The sequence below is a fragment of the Haliotis asinina genome, chromosome 10, assembly GCF_037392515.1.
Source record: "Haliotis asinina isolate JCU_RB_2024 chromosome 10, JCU_Hal_asi_v2, whole genome shotgun sequence".
In the NCBI taxonomy this organism is placed as follows: Eukaryota; Metazoa; Mollusca; class Gastropoda; order Lepetellida; family Haliotidae; genus Haliotis; species Haliotis asinina.
The window spans coordinates 32,708,177-32,730,347 of record NC_090289.1 but is presented as its reverse complement, the minus strand read 5'-3'; the positions used below and the strand labels follow the sequence as shown (position 1 = coordinate 32,730,347).

Here is a 22,171-nt window from a genome sequence, read left to right as displayed (position 1 = left end):
GAATGTATTGCTCAAGTTGTCTATGTTTTTTATTTTAAAGATGCAGTTGAGTTAAAATTTCAGCTGTTTCAAATTGTCATTTTACAGATGAATGAAATGCACTGTTTGTTATATGCTTCCAATTTTGATACAATCTAATCGTGATAAATCATCTTATTTATAGACTTGATTGTTGAGGCACACAGAAGACATAGTTCAGTATTCAGGGAAAAAAATATGGGATCACTTAGAAGGATTATTCACAAGCTTTGTATTATTTTTTCCCTCAGTGTATCTTTAAAATACTGGAGAGAAAATGTTATTGAGCTGGAAGTAGTTGTGGCAACTGCAGTGAAAATACCGCTTTTTTCAAACTCTGTCACTGTCTTTCCTGAAAGTGCTTATTATATATTAGTTGCTTACTAACATTTTTTCATTCTGTAAAACGATTTGATGCTTGCCCGGGGATAGCTCATGCAGAGGCAGCATTGTGGGGAATCAAACCCTGGTCTTCCATGTGACAAGTGAATGCTTTAACCACTAGACTACCCAGCCGCCATGAACATTTTCAGCATGTCGTAGGGCACAGCAGTGGATTTTCATACTGACTAGGTGTTGGGAACATTTATCATATTAAAGCACTTGCGGAGTAAATGAGTATGGTTTTACGGCACTTATCATTATTCCAGCAATATCATGGTGAGGACACAACAAATGGACTTCACACGTTGTACCTGTGTGGGAAATGAAGCCTTGTCTACTGTGTGACAAGTAAACGCTGTAACCACTAGGCTACCCCACCACCCCGAGTCTGATTTGCTTATACAATGTTTCTATGTTTGTCAGTACATTAGTACACCACAGTCAGCTATAATCAAGGTACATTTATATGGTGTCAGTCTGTAAGTGACTGAGTCTGAAGCAATCTAGTGATCAACATAGTGAGCATTGATATCTGCACATGGGTCATTGGGATACATTATAGCTAAAATGGATAGAATTATCATTAAAACGACCGTACATTATCAGAAATATGCGGGCCACTGTAACTTGATAACGCCCGCAAAATGCTTGACGACGGGCCATTATCAAGCCCATCGTTACGTGACGTCATAAGTAGCCCAGCTGTTGAAGTTCAATCACCTACGGCTCGTTTGAACTTGGGTTCATTATTGACCATGTATCTAGCTCACATTCGTCACATGTGCCTGTGTCATTATGCACTTTCCTGCCTGTGCCAGCCATAACAATTGTACCATAAATGACAACATACAGCAATGAAAATATCGACTTGAAGTCTAACGTTGTTGATCACTGAAAACAATGGCGGCTAGTAGTATGAGCAAAGGTCAAGGTCGAATGTCGTCACTCGCAATAGTGACGTCATCTGTATTGTTCTATGACGTGTCTATATTTGTAAAATGTGTGTCAGTGACCTCCGTCGTTTTGTTGGCAGTAAATGCTTCTAAACCAATGCCGCTATTTTTATTCTTATCTTATAAAAAAATTCTATTCATTTTAGCTATAATAACGGTAATATTATTTTTCAGGGCATTATCATTTGCAGAAGCCGGAGGTCTTTCATTACCTCGGGCTTCTGCAAATGGTAATGCCCTGAAAAATAGCGTTACCCTTATAATAGCATGCGTCATCCAAGTCAGCAAACCTGACTGCCCGATCCGTTAGACGCATCTTATGACAAGCATGGTTGCTGAAGACCCAGATCTGCACGGGTCATACACAAATGTAGTGTCAGCAGTTCGGGGAAGTGGTCAGTTGTCTCTGCTGATTTTATGGATAGAGGAAAAGAACTGATGCAGTGAAATAACTAAAATACTGTTGAAAACAATGTAAAACTCATATCACCCTTAAACTGACTCGTTTACTGTTATGTGGAAACTTACAGAACATGAGTCAAAGATAATAAATTACAGAAGCTGGCTGGAAGTGAAATCAGTTCCTGTGATAGTAGCCACTTGACACCCATAATATCTATGAGTGTAGTTGGCACCAACGAGGGTCCTGGTTTCCGCAGATGTTATTGGTTTGGAGAGCTTTGTTGTCAGCAGTACGTGCTTAACAGTGGGTTCATGTTTTCAACTCCTGAAAGAAACACAAATGCCTTACATTTCATGGGGAAAATGTTTCACAAACCTTGACATATTAATATGTATTTGTGACTCAGTCTCAGGCACTTATATCAAGCTCAATCTTATCAAATCTCAAGATGCTGCAAAATTTGTAATGTTCCTTTTGTTTAGTGAGACAATTTTCAGTATATGTAAATCTGTCATCTCTGGCTGAGCTTTTCAGGATGTCCAATTATTGACCGTGAGATTTTGACCTGAAATGACCAAACGCTTAAGAAATCAGGTCACAGGTCAATGTTCTTGAGTATGGCAAGACCAGCAGTCAGAAATGTACACAATTCTCTAGTTATTAACAACCTTTGAATGTCATAAGAAAGAACATTATTCAGTGTCTGCTCTAGCTTAAATTTTCTTGGGGTCCATTGGACCCCTTCACTTGAAATTTAGGGGGCCAAAAACAATTATGGTTTGTAATATAGCATTAACAACAGAACACAATGGTTGTAAAGATTGTCATTCAGCACTTTGGAGACAACTATAGACATGTTCTGTCTCAGAGATGTAGCTTGAATATCAGAATTGTGGTCATCAGCCTTCATGTGCCTGACCAGAGTGGAATGCCTATAATTATGGTAGCCAACAGTAAATGCATTGGTCTTGCTTTCAGAAATACAGACATGGCAAGTCATGCCAAGTAATCTCTCAAATCTTAACCAGTTGTACTTTGTAAGCCAGCCACTTTGATATCGCTATTCAACTTTTTGTTTCTTTTGCAAAGGTTCATTTTCTATGTCATCTTTGTCACCATTTTTCTCAGCTGGTAATGATTTTTGAGCAGTAGTATTGCCAAACCAACTGACTGAACTTGCCTGAATATGATGGCTTGTCACAGGAGCTGTTAAATTTATGCAAACGTAGTAAACGACTTCCTTATAAGGATGTGCCTTATTTCACGGAACGAGGTAAATAACAAACTTTCGTGGACAATGATTATATATTCACTCGCTCTGACGAATTCTAAGAAAAAAAACAAGACAAGTCTGTTGTAGAATATCAAAATATTTTGAGTCCATAAAAGAAAAACAACGCCCATATTCAAGTTTTCGCATTTATTCTGCATTATATTTGTTCGCGCCATTACCCCGTTCTGACGAACACCCTTGGTGTGCCTGGTTATTTTTGGATTGACACGAGGTCACGATGTTTTCAACCAGTCCCCAAGCTGACCAAATTACGAACGTTGCCGAGCCCTTCAAAAGGTATCGTCTGATTGGCTGAAGAAACCTATGGACCACACCATACATTAATTCATGCAAAACCGAAAATAGAAGTAAATCAAGTAACTGGTTTGGGTATTGGTCATGAAAAGTGCGAGACAAATAAAACTGGTTTTGTTTAACAAACGGAAGAGTTTATGAATCAGAAACATTTAGAATCATTTCACAGTCGTCTTTGACATGAAGTAGCCCAATACGCTAGGACATGCACGCATAGATGTACGTTTTTAATTTGTGATAGGAAATTAATACTGCTCGAGTCAATGCGTCCACAAGACCAACACATGTTACGTTGGTGCGTTCAAACTCCTATTTGTGCGTCCCAGACTCAAAAACGCGCTCTTCAGCCAACATGGAAATCTGTGTGCATGGGAAATGACTTGTTAGCAGAGGTTGCTTGTTAGTCTACCGTGACCAGTCAGTGGTGATAATATCAATCACTGGATATATTTACAGGCTGCTGTCTGGTGTGCTGCCAACAACAGACAAACACCATCTGATAGTTGGGTCAGTTTAGCCACTTATCCTACAATTATAGCACTTGAATATTGTATAATGTAAAAGAACACCAAGTAAATCAGCTGCCTACTGTCAGTCCCTTCCTTCGACAAGACTTTCTCAGACCACTTTCTGCAGCCCACCTTGACCAACACCACAGGCTAGTTAGATGTAAAATATGCCAAGCCCTGACCAGAAAATACTAGCTTACTTAGTTTAAATAAATTTTAACTTGTAAAATATTGAAAAATAACTAATGCCAATGCAATGCAGGATTAACTGTTTGTTATAGATTTGTGAGTGAATATTAATGATTTATTATCCTGAAATATGATCAATATCTTTGTATAGATGTGTAAATTTTACCCAACTGTCAGGCAGGTCAATTTGAGAATCTGGCAGTCTATGTTGAAAATAACCTGTCACAGGTAGTCGGGCATGCAGGTATTTTAAACACTGCTTTTGCACTTCGGTGAATCTTAAAATTTGATAAGAACAATGCCATCTTCATAAAGGGTGCTCTAAATTGATTTAGAACCACTAGTTTTACACATGCTGTATTCAAGTTTGCATTCTAGTGGTATAACCTTAGTTCCATTTCACCAAGTCTTCATGTTATTTCTGTATCTTTTACCATTTCTTTTGTTTTCGGTTTGGAGCTGCTCTCAAGTCATAGTTTTCTACATAGCTATTTTGAATCTTCTTATGTTGCTTTCATAGCAGTTAAGTTGATCAAACAGGCCATGAGTGTTCCACAATTCTCCAACAGAGTTGTGTCCCTTGGGTGTGCATTGATCCCGTGATAATGGGTTTGAATCCCTGGTTATGATCACTGATTTACCAGTGCCACTAATGGTCTTGTCAAGGTGATGAACATATTGTTACATACAATACCAGCATCGTTTGGACTTTCCTGTCACACATGGCTGCTGTAGATTTATAAGCAGAAGACATAAAATAATGTTGAGTTTGTCCAGGTGTTGATGACGACATAAATTTTGCAGAGCCAGACCGCCCCAACACCCAGCTGATACCTGAAGAATGGGAGGAACCCCAGCAGGAAGGTATGTCACACTCCATCACAGTGTACAAAAAGGCCCATGGCTCGTAAAATTTCCAATGGGGCATCAGATTCATAATTGTGTAAATCCAAATTGCAGCAGGGGAGGGGGTTAGGGACCTCTGAGAAAATGAAAGTAGGAATCATTCCACTCTGCAATAGGTTAACAAGACTATCTCAAAATAAGGAGAATAATCAATATCATCTCCAGTTGACAGTTTTGCAAGATCAAAGTGATTCCTACCCCATTTAAGCTGGCTCACCAGGGGCTCCTTTCTCAAAGCAACATTTACTAGGTTTAACCTTAACTCCCATTCTTTAACACTACACTAAGGTTACCAAAATCTAAGGTAACCTTAGTGCAATGTTAAAGAATGGGAGTTCAGGTTAACCTTAGTAAAGGGTGCTTTGTGAAGGGAGCCCCTGGCCTGCAGTATGTAAAGACTTGAATCTTTTGAAAACTTTGCAGCAATTTTATGGATAACTGCATGTGTGTGAAATAGCCACAGGTTTGCCAGCCCGTGGCTAGTAAAAATCCATTTGGGCCAGTAAATCTCCAGTCACTGGTCTGAGTTTTCATGGGGTAATTTTTTAAATATGTAAGTCTTAAATTGTTCTATACTTTTAAATCATACAAGATTGTGAGCTGATACTAGCCTCTTAATGATGAAACCTGTGTCGGGCTGGTAATATTTTATTGTCGTCTATTTTTTGGGATCATATAGTTAGTCAGCTATCTTATAGGCTCTTAATTTTCAGGCATAGCTAGCCCAACTGGCTAGCAAAATGTAGCAACTATTTCACACACTGATAACAGCTTGTTTGCAATAAACAATATATTTGTATCCATGAAGTAATATGCTGGACTTGCCAACTTCTAGAATACTGCTAGTTTTTTCGATACCTCAAATATTCATACTAGTCTTGTCTTCTGAAGAACATCTTCAAAAACATCACATGAGATTCAGTCCTGTTTGACAACCTGTTGTTTACCCTTTAAGGTCCAAGGTTTAATAGGCATTCAGCAACACATACTTGCCATAAAAGGCGACTATGCTTCTTGGAAGAGGTGACTAATGGGATCGGGTGGTCAGGCTCACTGACTTGGTTGACACATGTCATTGGTTCCCATTTGTGCAGATCGAAGCTCATGCTGTTGATCACTGGATTGTCTGGTCCAGACTTGATTATTTACAGACCACTGCCATATACCTAGAATATTGCTGAGTGCAACATAAAACTCAACTCACTCACTCACTCACTCACTCACTCACTCACTTACTCACTCAACCTGTTGTACTCAGACCAACTTAATAATCCATATTATGAAATGCCACAAAAATTGGACATATTTTCAGTCATTTTTGGAGTTAGTTTTAAACTGAGATAGTCATGGTAACTATGGAACATAAGTCTGGATAACTGAGGGTGTGGATGCAAGAGATGGGTTGTTAATGTTGCATTTTGGGAATGTTTCAGAGGAAGAAGAAGTGGAGACATCAACGTCGGAACAGGAGTTTGACTTCACAGGGTTCATTCTAACGTAGGTACTTCTACCTAGCTAGCTTATTCGCATGGTTGTGTAATAAGGCCAAATAAAACAAAATGATGTGGTAGGTAGGTAGGATTATATTTATTTATTTTTATATTTATTTTAGAAGTAAAATACAAATGAATAACACTTTTATCAATGTGTATTTGTGTTTTAATCAAGCTTGTGTCCATGTTGATAGTCTCTAGAAGAATGACCTGTGCCAGGGGAAAAAACAATGGTATCTGAAAGCTTATTTAATTCATACAGCTTTAGAAGAAACAGGGATTGGTCAGGTAACCAGAAACATGACATTTTGTTTGGTAGGCCTTATCTCCACGAGTTAAATGTATGACAGATTATTAATATGGAATGTGCAGTGGTCGGATAGGCTTATTAAACACATGGTCAAGTTTTTTGGTTGGTGGGACTATAGACTAAACTTTAGATGAATTTGTTATCTATTTGCATATATAATTAGCCTATGATACAGTTAAACTGATACCCCGTAGCTTTTCTAGGATCCACTGAGATGTGAATCCCAAAATGGCAGACTAATGGTTACTGGCCTGCCTGTTCTATACTTTAAATCAAAGTCTAGAACCAAAATCTTTTGCTAATTCAACTAACGTTATTGATTGTTGTTTAATGAGGGAAAATTCAACGCCATTAGGCCAGACCAATTTTATATCTTGTTTCATGAATCTGCCGGTCATATTTTTAAAAAAAATATATACAAAAAAAGAAAATATAAATAAATTTTCTTGGTTCAAAAAATAAAATCCAGGCTAGCTATTCTCGAAACGTTCGTAGCCCTACGAACTTCTTAAGCCCATGCTTAACACATTGGCTACGATCAAAGTTAAGAATTTTTAGGGCAATGAACGTTTTGAGAATATGGGCCCTGATGTTAAGACATATGGGGACAAGAATTTCACTATGCAAGGCAGTTTGTTGGACACTAAAACACTGTATCTGTTCTCAGAGATTTTAAACTGAATTATCTAATAACATTTGCTTCGAAAACCTCAGCAAGTGTGATCTTTAAAAGCAATCCCTTTAAACAACTCAAGGGGTTTTGCTTTGACTGGTGTTTATATATATATATGTATATATTTATCTTACCTCACACATACATGTCGCTTTCTGATTGGCTAAGCACTATTCTCTTATTTTCAATGTACCCCACTTACAGGCGATGTATTATTTTCAATGTACGCTGGGAATTCTTTGTCTCGAATAACATTGAATCACGCATAAAGCATGGAAATTACCGATGTTTTGCGATTGAAAATTGATGGAAGGGAGATAACTCTAAATCTGTTTACCTTGTGTCATCTGCAAAATGGTGATTTGCCTCGCATTCAACAAAAGTGCTTCAAACAGTTCAAAATTAAAATTCAGGTGTTTGGTAAGATATATACGTTGTTCACTGGTCCCTTGGGGGCCATGGGCTCATGCACCCTTGAGGGTGCATGAACCCATGGCCCCTTCATGTCCAGTGAACAACTTGTAACATATTATCCCTCCTGCCTGTTGGCTTTTGGAGGACAAAAAAATCCATAAAGCAAGAAAAAAAATTGGTCTGGCCCTATACTTGTTAATATACCTTATGGATAACTCTGTGATTCTATCTGCTCAGGTTCAGCAAGCCAGATATACTAAAGGCATATGGAATCCTGCTAGCTGACTTTGAGAAGAACTCAGACCATACTAACCACTGTATCATCAAGATGCTCCACCGGGTCGCCTTTGACCTTGGCTACACAGCCATGGTCTTCCAGGCATCTATGTTCCGCGTCTTCCAGAAAGTTCTCCTGGGACCGTATGCCAAGCTTTCACGTTTTCGGGTATGGTTGTTGTGTCCATGTCACCTCTTGAATACCTGGGGACAAACTGTATGCCTACTGTTAAACTTTTATGTGATGTATATTATGACATGATTGTTATTAATAATATGATGTTACATCAGCGATGCCAGCCCTCCTGACTTTATCAGAATCATCCCGAAAAATGCATGTTGATTGCACCATCCCAACAAAGGCAAATTCATTCCTTCTTTTTTTTTTCTTTTTTTTTGTCCAATATATAACAAAGATATAGTCTTACTAGGATCTAGCATCATCTTTGACCATAAAAATTATCACTGAATAAATACAACACTGTATTTACAGAAGTTCTCTAATTTGTTTACAGGAGGATAGTAAACCGGAAGTGGAGTAGGCTTCCTGATAAATTCCTTGTATTATTTATTTCATTCTTTTAACAACCAGTGAAGATCCGGGGTAGTTCCCAGTTTTGCAGATCAATGTTCATGCTGTTGATCACTGGAACGTCAGGTCCAAGCTTGATTATTTACAGACCACCGCCATATAGCTGGAATATTGCTGGGTGTGGCGTAAAACTAAACTCACTCATTCATTCACTTAACATTCACAAACTCTGCCAATTGCTCCAAACTGGTTTCAGGTGTATAAGGATCTCTATGTGTAATGGCATATAAAAGTTTCCTTCCTTGAGTGCAACAATTCATAGGGATCCCTAATTTGTTGGGAAAATTCCTAATTTTTTTCTATCCCAGGTAGCTTAGACTCCTAATTGCACCATATAATGTTAATAATTTCAGTGCCAATTATAAGAAATGTTAAATCTGAAATGTTTGTTTAACATTATTCTGTGGGTCCTGTGAATTTTCAGTGGGTCAGACAGACTTACAGGACCCAATGTCCTGTTACTTTGAAACACCATCGTGAACACTGAGTACTATCGTACTATATAGGAGCCTCCAGGATTCCCCATTATTTTGAACACTAATCAACCACTTTTCGAAAGAATAGTCAACCTGTTGGCAAGACAAGTGGATGGGTTTGTTTCTTTCTAGACAGGTTTTAGACAACTCTATTTGTGACCATGAATTATGATAATTTCACTGAAGTCCTTTGATATTTTGTTTCAAGCCAAGATAATAATGACTGATTACCTGTGTATAAGGTCAAGGTCACTACAGGTCAAATTATGGAACATTCACATTTCATGACATTTTGGAATCAATAAGACTGATTCAAAGTAACGAACTTCACAACTTGTCTTGATTGTGTCTGCTATGAAGGTTGCTGTGAACATTTCAAACAAATGTTTCGTAAAAATATCCCAGGTATAGCATACAGACTTCTTGATTTAATACGATCATGATTTCAACAAGGAGTTACGGAAATCCAGTTTTAGTGATGATGAAGTGTGGCATGGCTTTAGCTCTTTTTTTTTAGTGAAAAGGCATCTTGGCCTGTGACCATTCTTATCTATGTCATGTACTGATATTGTTTCTCTTCTTGTCTAAAAATATACATGTGTTTCAGTGGTCAGTATTTTCAAGGATTTATATTTTCTCAAGGTCGATGTTCTTAATTCAGTTGACAGATTTAGTATTGAAAGATATCAGCAGTCAGAAGTCCACATCTGTGTTTTTCACTGTCCCCAGGAGATGGTCAAGTTTGCTACCCACGTTGTCCGGCGGTTTGTTGAGACTGCAGAACAGAACAAGAAGGTATTCATGGAGATGTTGTTCTGGAAGGGAAGCAAGGAAGCCATGGAGATTTGTCAGGGTTACGGCACTGTCAGGTGAGAATGGAGATTTGTCAGGGTTACAGCACTGTCAGGTGAGAATGGAGATTTGTCAGGGTTACAGCACTGTTAGGTGAGAATGGAGATTTATCAGGGTTATGGCACCATCAGGTGAGAATGGAGATTTATCAGGGTTAGGGCACTGTCATCTGAGAATTGAGATTAGTCAGGGTTACGGCACCGTCAGGTGAGAATGGAGATTAGTCAGGGTTATGGCACTGTCAGGTGAGAATGAAGATTAGTCAGGGTTAGGGCACTGTCAGGTGAGAATGACACAGTGTTGGCATAAACAGAACGGCCAAAGAATTGCAAGTTTGAAATAAAATGAAATCTCATAAAATTATGTGTTCATGTTTATGTCTTCTGTTTAAAAACTTGACCGAGAGAGATAGAGTTGCGTTTCTTTTGCCGTTCAGTATGGTATATATCACATGCTGTATAGCTAATCTATATTGGCAAGAGTCTGGAAAATTTTTAATTTTTATGAAATTGTATTTTAAGAAAGAGAATCCAATTCTCCTTAGGAATAATAGACCAGGTTGAGAAAAAAAAAAAGAGCAAAAGGAGTTAAATTTCATGGACACCAGTGATTGGTTAGTCATTCACTGTGAGCTATGAAAGTGACCAGTATAAAGTGTTGCATCTGTGAGTGTGTCTTTTGTTTTCAAAATATGTAGAGATAGCTGGACACATTTACTGTAAGTCACATGTTTATTCCAGTAGCATGTTCCAAGCTTATATACCTTAGTCCTGCTCTTGAAAGGCACTCATACCCGTTACAGTCCTTTCACTCATGGGCAGATAGCATTTACATTGCTGGGGAGTAGAAAATGGAAAACTAATTGGAAACCCATGGGTGTGTTGTTTTTTTTTGTTTTTTTTAAAGTTTGAACTCTGACCTTCAGACTTTTTACTTAAGATATGCATGCCCTATTCCTGCCAAAGTTGTCTCCCTTTGAGAGAATTCATGTTCTCTCTGTGTTTGACTTGTTAAACCTGTTGCACTAGCATGGCCTTTCTATATTTCCAGAGGTAAGTGTACATGATAGATCTTGCAGCTTTTGAATCAGTACAAAAGCACTTTCAGTGGTTGGTTGGATAGTTCCACAAGATTTCAGCTATATGGCAGTGGTCTGTAAACAATCTAGTCTGCACCAAACAATCCAGTGATAACAGTGTGAGTATCAATCTACACAACTGGGATATGATGACGTGTGAACCAAGTCAACAAGCCTTACCACCTGATCACCTCTTACGACAAGTATGAGTTACTGAAGACCCATTCTAACCAGGATCTTCACAGGTGCTGCTTGTTTGAGCTTGCTGCCGACCAATTCTAATCCGGACCTTCACAGATCCTGTTTGTTAGGGCTAGCTATCGACCAATTCTAATCCGGACCTTCACAGATCCTGTTTGTTAGGATGAACTTTCAGCCAATTCTAATCTGGACCTTCATGGATCCTGTTTGTTAGGGCTAGCTGTCAACCAATTCTAGTCCTGACCTTCACAGATCCTGTTTGTTAGGGCTAGCTGTCAACCAATTCTAGTCCTGACCTTCACGGGTCCTGTTTGTTAGGGTTAGCTATCACCCAATTCTAGTCTTGACCTTCACGGATCCTGTTTGTTAGGGCTACCTATCGACCAATTCTAGTCCTGACCTTTATGGATCCTGTTTGTTTGGGCTGGCAATCGACCAATTCTAATGTAGACCTTCACGGATCCTATTTGCTAGGGCTAGCAATCGACCAATTTTTATCTGGGCCTTCATGGGTTGAAGGCATAGATGCACATTTCTAAAGGGAGATGAGAAATGTCTCGGTGTATCAGGACAGTTTTGTGTCTTCATCCACATTGCTGACATGTCAGGGCCGACTGTGTTGCAGCTCATCAAAGGGCAAGGTGCAGTGGTCCGAAGAGCTGGAACAGGAGCTGTTGCGACTCTACGATGAATTCTGTGATGCCGAACACCCGGGTAAGATCCTACAGAGGAACAGAGGATGCTTTCTTTGTGTTTCTGGATAAGAAATATAGCTGAAGATCTGCAAACCAGTTATTACGGATGCCATGATGCACTGATGCGCTGACCCTTTTTCTAAGATGATACAATATTATTATGAATACATTCTAAACTTTATTGATGTTAAGTTTTGAGAGTATTGGTTTAAATGTTTATGTATATATGTTCAAGTAAATGTTTTTTGTTCAAGTAAATGTTTTTAATTGCATTTTGCCACTGCACTCAGCTGTGTTCAGTTATGTGGTTGTTTTTCAAATATTCAACTCTGGACCAGGACGTCCAGTGACGTGAGATATTAATGAGTAATTCTTCTATGCAGAAGTGGCTTGCGTCTAGCATAACACTGACAACAGTCCCAATTAAACAGGATGTGGCATTTTGTGTTTGAAATAATGAAATTTAAGAAAGTTTCCCTGATAAAGGAGCAAGCATGCACTGCAAAATGCGATGTTATTCACAATAAAACAGTTTCTTAGTTTTATTAACATTATCTTTTAAGAAAAAGATACAGTTGACCTCATCATGGAACGTCTCACTGACCCCAGCAAGACTCGAGGACAGGTCATCCGTGAACTGAAGAAACAGGGTTTGATTGGCAGCGCCAAGGAGTTGAAGAAGAAACCTTCAGGGTGAGCCTCATGTACATCGTGATTTGTCTTGAGGGTGGAGATACATCGTCCATGGGAGACACCGAACTGTTATGGGGGAAAACACACATCAAGCCCACTGAAACGCAAATCTTTTTCAAGAAGATATGCACTTTGGCTCACTATACACACACCAGTCCTGGGGGTTGATGCATAGAAGTCCAGGGGACATACATAAGGCCTTGGAAGCTGCATTCCTTTATGGGAAGTCACATCTTTTACCTGGCAAAACACCTATACAGTACCTGTATTTGTTAAGATTAATCTGTGCTGGAGACCTACCGTTTAGCTACCCTCCGGCCCGAAGGAAATGGATGTTTTACAAACATACATGAAATGTGATCTTGCCATCTTGCTATTTACTAACTAGTTTTGATTGGGTTTTTTTTTTTTTTTTTTTTTTTTTGTTGTTGCTGTCAGTATGAGTCGCAGTGGCCCCTGGCGGGAAGAAGAGGAACTACAACTGACTGACCTCTACCATCAATTCAAGGACTCCAGTGGTGGGTTATTTTCTGTTTTAAAGAATATTATAATTTTGTTGACGTTTTTTAAGAAACCCAATATATCAAGTTGCATGTCTGTACGTTTTCAAAAAGCTGTATCTTTGCTTGTCATGTCCACAGGAATATATACTTTGTTCATTTTCACAGATCCTCTTGGAAACATTTTGTCTAACCTGACCAACAAGAGGTCAAAGGCCAAGGTCATAGAGAAACTGATAAATCTGAGTTTGGTGAATGATCGTAAGGAGTTGTACAAGAAACGAAAGCGCAAATCTGACAAGGCAGAGTCAGACAGCGAGGACGATGTGAGGCGAGGATTCAGCAGTGATGTCGAGCTTGATGAAGGTATGGATGAAATATGTTTAGAATCCATAATGAAATAGCAACCTCTCAGCTAGCCTGACTAAAAGTAAATAAGGATCACATCATGGCTTGTGTTCTGGCTGTGTTCTTTGTAAATCTTCTCTACCTCGACGAATAAAGCGGACACTTCAGAAGACCCAATGTCGTGAATGTGGTACGTGTGCTGAGCAGACAGACCATATATAGTGTAGTTAAACTTTGACCTTATTTACTTTGATTTTGATTCATTAAAGCTGAGTCTTATGGTCTCATCCATTTTCATGCAAAATTATTTGTGTAATTTCAGTTTGGCCCTCAACTTATCGTCAGTGTTTTTGCAAATTTCTGTCCAGTAGATCATGGGTATACAGAGATGCCAACCACTCCGATTTTCAAACACAAAATCTACTCTCTGATTTGTCTATGAAAAACTCTGAAAATATAAATATGTTTATAAATTTAGAATATTTGAAAGAATTTTAGTTAATAGCCGTTTGAATATGTTCATATGAGTGAAGTATTATATGGTTAAGTATGCCCAGAAATTGTGCATATTTCCAGCAGACTAAATCTATTTTTGTAGGGTAGGCCCCCCACCGTCAAAATGGTCCTGACCCCGCTCTCACACTCACCCCCAACTCGCACCTTCAGTGTTCGAGAATTTCTTTGGGCAAGGCATAACTCTGCTTTCATTTGATTCAGGGTTGGCATCTCTGGGTATAGTAAGTGAAGCCTATTTATTGTCTCTCATGCTGTGATAGTGCTGTAATATTACGAATTGTGACATAAGACCATGCTCAGTTTTTGCTTGTAAATTTTGTCTTTATTAATTAATTCACTCAGTCCATCACGCATAGATTTTGCTGTGTGCATTCAGGTTTAGAAGAAGGGCATGAGAGGTTCGAATGTTCAGTCGATGAGAGCTCCAGTGAGGAGGAAACAGATCAGGAAAGCACAGCAGGTGGAGGGGAGGAAACTCAGTCAGTGGAACAGCGTCTGAAGTCAGTTGTGCAGAGTGGCTACAAAGATCAGATTGCCTGGATACAGAGGGGACTCAGGAGAACAGCTGAGGACAGGGAGAAGGATGGTAGGGATTTGTGGAGAGAATGGCTGACCTTACCATTGACATCTGTTAGCATCTTTATAGATCTTCGTATGTGTTTGATCTTCAGCTCTTCCTCTGCATCTTATCACTATGTGACTTGATACAAATGTTTTATCAATAAGTCATGCATCACATCAAATTGATACAACAGTATATTAGGAGGTGTTGTTTTTTGTTTTCTTATGATGTAGGCTGACATCTTGCCCTGTTTTTGAAAATGAAGAATTTACTTTCACTTTGTCGAAGTTCATTTCATATTGAGCCTGAAATTGTGACGGCCAAACTGTATGAATGTCAGAGGTTATGATAATGTTTAGTAAAGTCATCAATTTTTTCAGCTGTATGTTGTGTAAATTGATAAGAATTAGTGATATCGCCTAGCTCCTGGACCTGTTTTTTCAGACCATAGAGTGGCTGTCCCGATTGTACCTCTGACGGAGGATAATGAGACAGCAATGGAGGACAAGATGTTCCTGGACTTCCTCCAGCTTATTGGGATATCTCCCCCTGCTAATGAACAGGTGAGAAGCAGTCACCTACCATATATTACTGTGTATAAGCCGACCCCATAGTTAAGCCGACCCTCTAACTTGACCCCCACAATCAGTGTCAAATTGGTATGTCTCGTGCATAAGCCGATCCCCTGCATGAGACATCTGCCAGTTACAGTCTTAGATGTAAAACGTAAGTATGGTCCCGGTCAATCCACACCAGAAGACATCTCGCAGTTACTGTCTTGGATGTAAAACGTAAGTGTGGAAAGTGAGAATAATATCTAATAAAGGTTATACTGACCATTATTCTAAAAATCCCTGTTTGTTTTCTGTTCTGTATCCACAATAATACGTTAAACCCAACAGAATTAGAATTATAAACTATTATTCCCTATTTTATTGGTAAAAATCTCGTACATGTGCTTCATCAATGGGCCCATGTCATCAAGTTGTGAAAGAGCAAAGTAACAATGTTTCAGGGAGATAATTAATCAATGTGAGTAAGCTGAAGAATACAACAGTTCTCGTAAAAGTTGTCAAAGGAACATTATAACTTACTACGTCCATCTTTTTTGAGCGATTGTGTGCTTTACTTCATGTGACATCTTGACTTTCGTCGCCTCAAATTTGACGCTTGGACACGATGTTTAATGATAAAAAATGTGCATAAAGCATTTTTGTCCAAGGTCATAACCTAGCATGATGCATGCACTAAGGTCCATAATGTATATGTGGGTGGTGGTATTTTATCTAGCATGTTCAGAATAGCATGATTTTACTCAAAACTTTTGTCTGAATCTATAAGTTTACAAGACATTATCCATTGCTTTTATCTGAAGGGCTGCCATAGGTCACATGTTTTTGTTTTTGACCATTCACGTTCCTTAAAGCAGACTGGCAAATAAGCATCATTAGAAACTAGTTTTTATCCAATAAGATTGCTTCTTGCAAATCGGAAAATACTCATGGCAAGGTTGATGTTCAGAGCTTTCAAACAATACCCACCATCAAACGAATCACCGCCTCACGTTATTTGTACTGAGTTTCGAAAAAGGAAGTAATTGCCCCAGTTGTAAGCCAAGCAGAAAGCCACTGAAATTGGGGAAAAGATAGATATTATTTGAGAAATCTATAGTAATAATTTTCCGATAACGCGAAAATGAAAATATATAAGGGTGAAGGGAAACTTAGAGGTATCACATCGTGGCTCTCACCTGGCGGATATAATGACATCTTATAAATGAATGCCCCTACACCAATAATCACTCACTTCTTGAAAGTGCTTGTGCAAACAACAAAACGATAGCAATTGGGCCCCCTGTTGCTTGCGTGGCATCTACGAAACAACAGGAGCAATCACCGTATGTGAAGTGACAGGAAACAGTTGATCCGATTGGCACGTCAAATGCCAACCAGGCAGGATTATAACTTTTGAAAGATTAATATTGTGTAAATAGTTAGGTACGGAACTTAATAGTGACTAAGGGCAAAATAATTTGAAATAGTGGTGGATCCTTTTGTCAAGGCAAAGTGTTTTTCGCCTCACTCTGTTGAAGACTGAATCTTTTTTCTTCAAAGATCTTAAGGGATCTTAAGGGTAATAAATTCATCACACATTGTTTTGAAAAGGGTTTACGGGACTGTGAGACCCTTGCAAAGTACTATGTAATGATATGATATCTGTTCCCCTCTATGTTCATATGCTGTAGGGGATTCCAGTTTAGGATAGGTCTTTGTCAACAGAATACGTCCCAGTTAAATAATATAGATTCTAAGAAGTACGTAATTGTAATGGGCGGTCAGACCATTGATAGAGTGTATTTGTACTACTGCGAAAACAAACAACAATGTTCTCCTATGTTCAACAGGAGGCTTTCTGGCGTATTCCTGCCCATTTGTCACCATCAGATCTCAACAACATTGTCAATGGTCTGGAGCTTGATGAAAATGGGGAGCCTTTGGCTGCTGATAAAATAAAACCAGTTCAGAAAGAGAAGAAGGCGAAAAAACAGCGCAAGACAAAACCTGTGTCGGCTTCACAAAAGAAGGACAAGGCAGAACAACAAAAGGAGAAGATGCAGAAGAGAAAGGAGGAAAAGAAGAAGGCATGTGACAGGATGCAAGCTCTGAAGGCTCTGGCCAAGCAGAGAAAGGATGGCAAGAAGAGGAAGAGGTGAGTCAGCTATGGTGGATCAACAGGTGATGATGGATCAGTGAGTGAGTGGCAGATCAGTTGTAGGATGTTGTGGAGCAATGAGTGCTTCAGCAGGTTGGTAGCTTCTGGATCAGTGGACAGTGGTGGCAGATCAGTTGGTGGGTGGTGAGGGTGGATCAGAAGGTAGGAGGTGCTGATGGATCAGTGGACAGTGGTGGCTCAGTTGTAGGGTGGTGGCAGATCAGTTGGTGGGTGGCGGTGGTGGATCAGAGGGATCAGTGAGTGGTCATGGTGAATCCGTGGTTGGGTTGTGGTGAACCAGTGAGTGGTTGTAGACTAGTGGGTGGTTGAGGATCAGCGACTGGTGGTGGACTAATGGGATGTGGATCAGTGACTAGTGGTCGACCACTGAATGTTTGTGGACTGGTGGACGACTGGTGGGTGGTGGATCAGTGACTGGTAGTGGATCACTGAATGGTGGAGGACAGGTGGGTGATGGATCAGTGACTGGTAGTGGATCACTGAATGGTGGAGGACAGGTGGGTGATGGATCAGTGACTGGTAGTGGATCACTAAATGTTTGTTGACTGGTGGAGGACAGGTGGGTGATGGATCAGTGACTGGTAGTGGATCACTGAATGGTGGAGGACAGGTGGGTGATGGATCAGTGACTGGTAGTGGATCACTGAATGGTGGAGGACAGGTGGGTGATGAATCAGTGACTGGTAGTGAATCACTGAATGGTGGAGGACAGGTGGGTGATGGATCAGTGACTGGTAGTGGATCACTGAATGGTGGAGGACAGGTGGGTGATGGATCAGTGACTGGTAGTGGATCACTGAATGGTGGAGGACAGGTGGGTGATGAATCAGTGACTGGTAGTGAATCACTGAATGGTGGAGGACAGGTGGGTGATGGATCAGTGACTGGTGGTTGACTAGTTGATGGTGGATCAGTGGTTAGTTGGTGATGGATCACTGAATGGTGGTGGATCCCTGAATGATGGATCCCATTTCTTCTCACACACTTACTTGTCTTATATTCTGGTCCAAACACAGACACTTATCTGACTCGCTCAATCATTCCCAAATTCACTCTCAATTTACCAGTCTCACAGAACATAATAAAACTGCTCACACTTCACATTATTTCCAGAAAAGAGACCAATAACAGCTCAGATTCTGAGGAGTCAGAGAATGAAAACATTGGAGCGGACCATAATGATGCTAACATGCTGGATGAAAACATTCAACAGACATCTGGAGCAAGGGAGACAACTCTAACAAAGAAGAAACCAAGGATCAAGAAAGTGGTTCAGTCAGATAGTGACAGGTATTGCTCCCAAATAATGTGGATAAATATTAACGCCATTTTTGTAGACAGCATTTTTGCAACATCTTCTATAATCCTCTTGTGTATTAAATCTTGAAGATTCAGGGTAGAATTTTTGTCCAAGAATGCATCAAAGAGGATGACTTGAGTGATATATGTCATCGTATCCCATTTGTGCAGACCAATGCTCATGCTGTTGATCACTAGATTATCATATAGCTGGATTATAATTGCGGCTTTCGACTACAACCAAACAAACACTGAATTGTGTGTTCAGCAGTATTTCCTTAAGATATTTCTTAATTTGATCTGAGCAATCACTTAATTGTTTTCATTATTTTAAGTATTTACATATCTGCATGTAATATTTTCTAGTTGAGTTGCTGCCCAAAGGCAGAACGTATTATCATTGTCTTGACCATTAAACAACCTTACTCTTGCTTCCAGTGACGACAACCGATTGATAATTGCTGGCAGTGAAAATGACTTCTCGGATGCTAAAAATGATTCAGGCCAACCCTCTGCAAAACGCCCGAAATTGTTTGACTCCGACAGTGAAGAAGACTCTCAACCGGTTTCACAGCAGTCCAGGACTTCTCCAGAGAAGCAGAACAAACTCTTCAACTCAGACAGCAGTGATGATGAAGGCATGGACACTGTGGAACACTGTGACCCCGTGAGAGGTGATCGAGTGCAGACAGATGACTCTGGTGATGATATTCCATCAGCCTCCATTGCCAGCCAGATATCATCTCACCTGGCCAATCGTTCCTTGAATTCATCTCGGGTCACTGTTGATGACGAGGCGCCTGCTACCTCCTTGGCAGACATGAAAGAAAAGCAGACAGTCAGGTCGGATGACTCAGACAGTGATGCTGCATCTGTGGCTTCCTCAATAGTGCCCTTACAGACGGGCAGTAGGATTCAGGCAAATGGGTTTGATGATGACTTGGAAGCTTCTTCAGCTATCAGCCAAACGCCAGGGAGCAAACACAGAACAAAGAAGAACAGAAAATTAAACTCAGATGATGACAAGTCTGGAGATGACTCGGAAGCTTCTTCTACAACCTCACAGAAAAAGGGGAAGAAAAAAATGAAGAAAAGTAAAAAAATAAACTTAAATGATGATAACGAAAACTCAGACAGTGAATCTGAAGCTTTGGTAACCTTACAAAAAAATACCCCAAAGCATGCCTCGAGGAATCGCAAGATTCTTTCAGTGGATGATGAATCCATAGCCTCGTCAGTCAAGCCAGGAAGTGTCCAGAAAAAGTCCTCAAAACAGTCAGGAAGAAAACAAAGAAAACAGACAACTGACTCTGATAATAAAGTTCTTTCAGCAGTAGAGAAGAAGACCTCAGCTCGAAAGAAGCTAGTGGATTCAGACAGTATATCAGATTTGTCCAAAAGTGCAAAGAAAAAATCTGCCAAGAAACCAGGAAAGAAGAATGAAACAGATGGCTCCTCCAAGGAATCTAGAAAGACACTGAAGACAGCTAAGGGCCACAAGGGTAAGAGTACAAAAGGTTTGTTGCCAGAATCAGACGGGAAGAGAAAGACCGCAAAATCAAAGCAAAAGAAGAAAGCTGTCAGTGACAGTGAAGATGAACCACTTGGGAAGTTCCAAGCCTCCAAGGGTGATACCTCCAGCTCTGAAGATGAGCCTGTGTTAGCGTTACTCAAAGCTAAACCATCCCAAGTGAAGAGACAACACTCACCGGACTCTAGCAGTGACGATGAGGTGCTCGCATCTGTGAAGAATCCCGAGAAACGCCAGCGTGTGATGGACTCCGATACGGAGATGATGTCACCCCTCCAGCTGGCAGTGACGCCAACCCAGGATTCAACACAAGAGTCCACACAGGAAGTTACACAGGACCCCAGGAAGCTGTTCAACTCAGATGACGACAGCAGTGATGACGAACCTCTCATCAACACGAAAAAAGACACAGGATCTAAGGCCACAGGTGAGTTACCATCAACATTAGCTTGGATATTTGCAGGTGGAAATTAGGCATGATTATTAGCCTCATCATCAGATGATTGGCAAAGCAAGAATCATTTTTTCTTCATTTGCTTCCATTTACCAAAATATGAATTAGGTCAAACCCAGGAACAGGGTGTTGTGTAGTCAGTCTCTCTAACACTATCATTGTCTTCCTGCAAAAGACACCCATCTGTCTGTTACTTAAGTGATTGTCTGTTAATTAAGTGATTGACATTGCATTTTTTAGAAGTCACTGTGTATAGAAAATAAAGGTTTTTGCTCAGTGGAATTGAAAAATTATGTGTCACTGCTTGGGGAACTAAACGTGCCTCTTATGGCTACAAATATATGAAATAATCCAAATATGAAACATGGGGAACTAAACGTGAATCTCTTATAATGGAATAAGAAACTTATGGTGAAACCTTTAAATTCTATTATCTGTGCTATCTATTAGTATTGTCAAATTGCTGCTCTGTTACAGCTAGCTATATGCTACTTCTATTTAGAGGAACTATGAAATTCTTTTTAACTATCTAGCTACATCCTTCCTAGACAAGCTAATAGTACAAATCATGACGAACAGCCACCTAACTCGACCAAACCTCTACACACACTGACCGATTCGACAGTGTCCACATGGTCAAGAGCATGTGGTGTGACTGCACCTGAAAAAGCATGCTTCTCTGTGTGCTGTGAAGCAGGGTGCGTTTGTGCAATCCTTACATATGTTTGGTCTCTAGACCAAAGGTGATAGGTTAAAAGTTATCGTTTATTTGCAGCCATTTTTTAGTGTGTATGAGGGAGATATATTCATATGCACAGATTTTGTAGGAACAGGCTGAATTTTTAACAAAGTTTCAGCAAGAAAATGGAAGAATATTTAACCAATCATATATTTGACAGATTGACGCAAATATTTATCACAGTGAAAACATTCCTTTCAAATGTATGTCCTGTGATCTACTAGGACATTTTACTAGTCAAGTATTATTATCTCAGCTCCCAGACATAGTTTTGTAGTAGTCAGAGTGAAAATATTTTTTGAAAATTGTTGTATGTGGTGTTATGTTGTTGACAGATACGTTCCCAGCTACACTGTTGACTCAACCAGGTGGGGAGTCGGACTCTGATGTAGATGATCATGTTCCACTACGGAGAGTCCTCAAGAAGAAGCAGGTCATCGACAGTGATGAGGATTGATCCAGTATACAGAATTGTGTAATCGAGCTCTACATAAGAAAGCAGCTCAGAAGGTTGTCTACTTTCCGCTGCATCAGTGTCAACAGGGAAAGAAATCTTTCAAAATTTCACACTAGTCGACAGGACCAGTGAATGGACAATGATTAGTGGTCCTGTCTGTACTTCACTGGTCCAAAATATCATTTGTAGATTTGCTTAACTATCAATACAAAATTCGCTGACCACCAGGACCATTGCAAAAATTATCATTTAGTGGTCCTAATGAAGTTTTACTAGCCAGGGACCACTTGACCAGTGTGTCAAGCTTGGAACTGTATGGTTTGTATGGA

At 39.8% G+C, this 22,171-nt stretch overlaps 1 protein-coding gene across 1 annotated transcript in view; it reads left to right on the top strand.

The window, feature by feature from the left end:
• LOC137298866 (protein timeless homolog) overlaps positions 1-21,924 on the top strand; it is a 52,585-nt gene extending 30,661 nt beyond the window's left edge. Inside the window, exons 20-33 of the mRNA XM_067831206.1 lie at positions 4,849-4,908; positions 6,384-6,447; positions 8,078-8,285; positions 9,914-10,053; positions 11,941-12,029; positions 12,574-12,703; positions 13,142-13,221; positions 13,372-13,569; positions 14,444-14,653; positions 15,074-15,192; positions 17,034-17,338; positions 18,476-18,652; positions 19,100-20,619; positions 21,721-21,924. Coding sequence (XP_067687307.1) covers positions 4,849-4,908; positions 6,384-6,447; positions 8,078-8,285; positions 9,914-10,053; positions 11,941-12,029; positions 12,574-12,703; positions 13,142-13,221; positions 13,372-13,569; positions 14,444-14,653; positions 15,074-15,192; positions 17,034-17,338; positions 18,476-18,652; positions 19,100-20,619; positions 21,721-21,842 — 3,422 coding nt within the window. The 3' untranslated portion in view covers positions 21,843-21,924. The remainder of the gene's footprint in view (positions 1-4,848; positions 4,909-6,383; positions 6,448-8,077; positions 8,286-9,913; positions 10,054-11,940; positions 12,030-12,573; positions 12,704-13,141; positions 13,222-13,371; positions 13,570-14,443; positions 14,654-15,073; positions 15,193-17,033; positions 17,339-18,475; positions 18,653-19,099; positions 20,620-21,720) is intronic.
• The last annotated feature ends 247 nt before the right edge of the window (positions 21,925-22,171 follow it).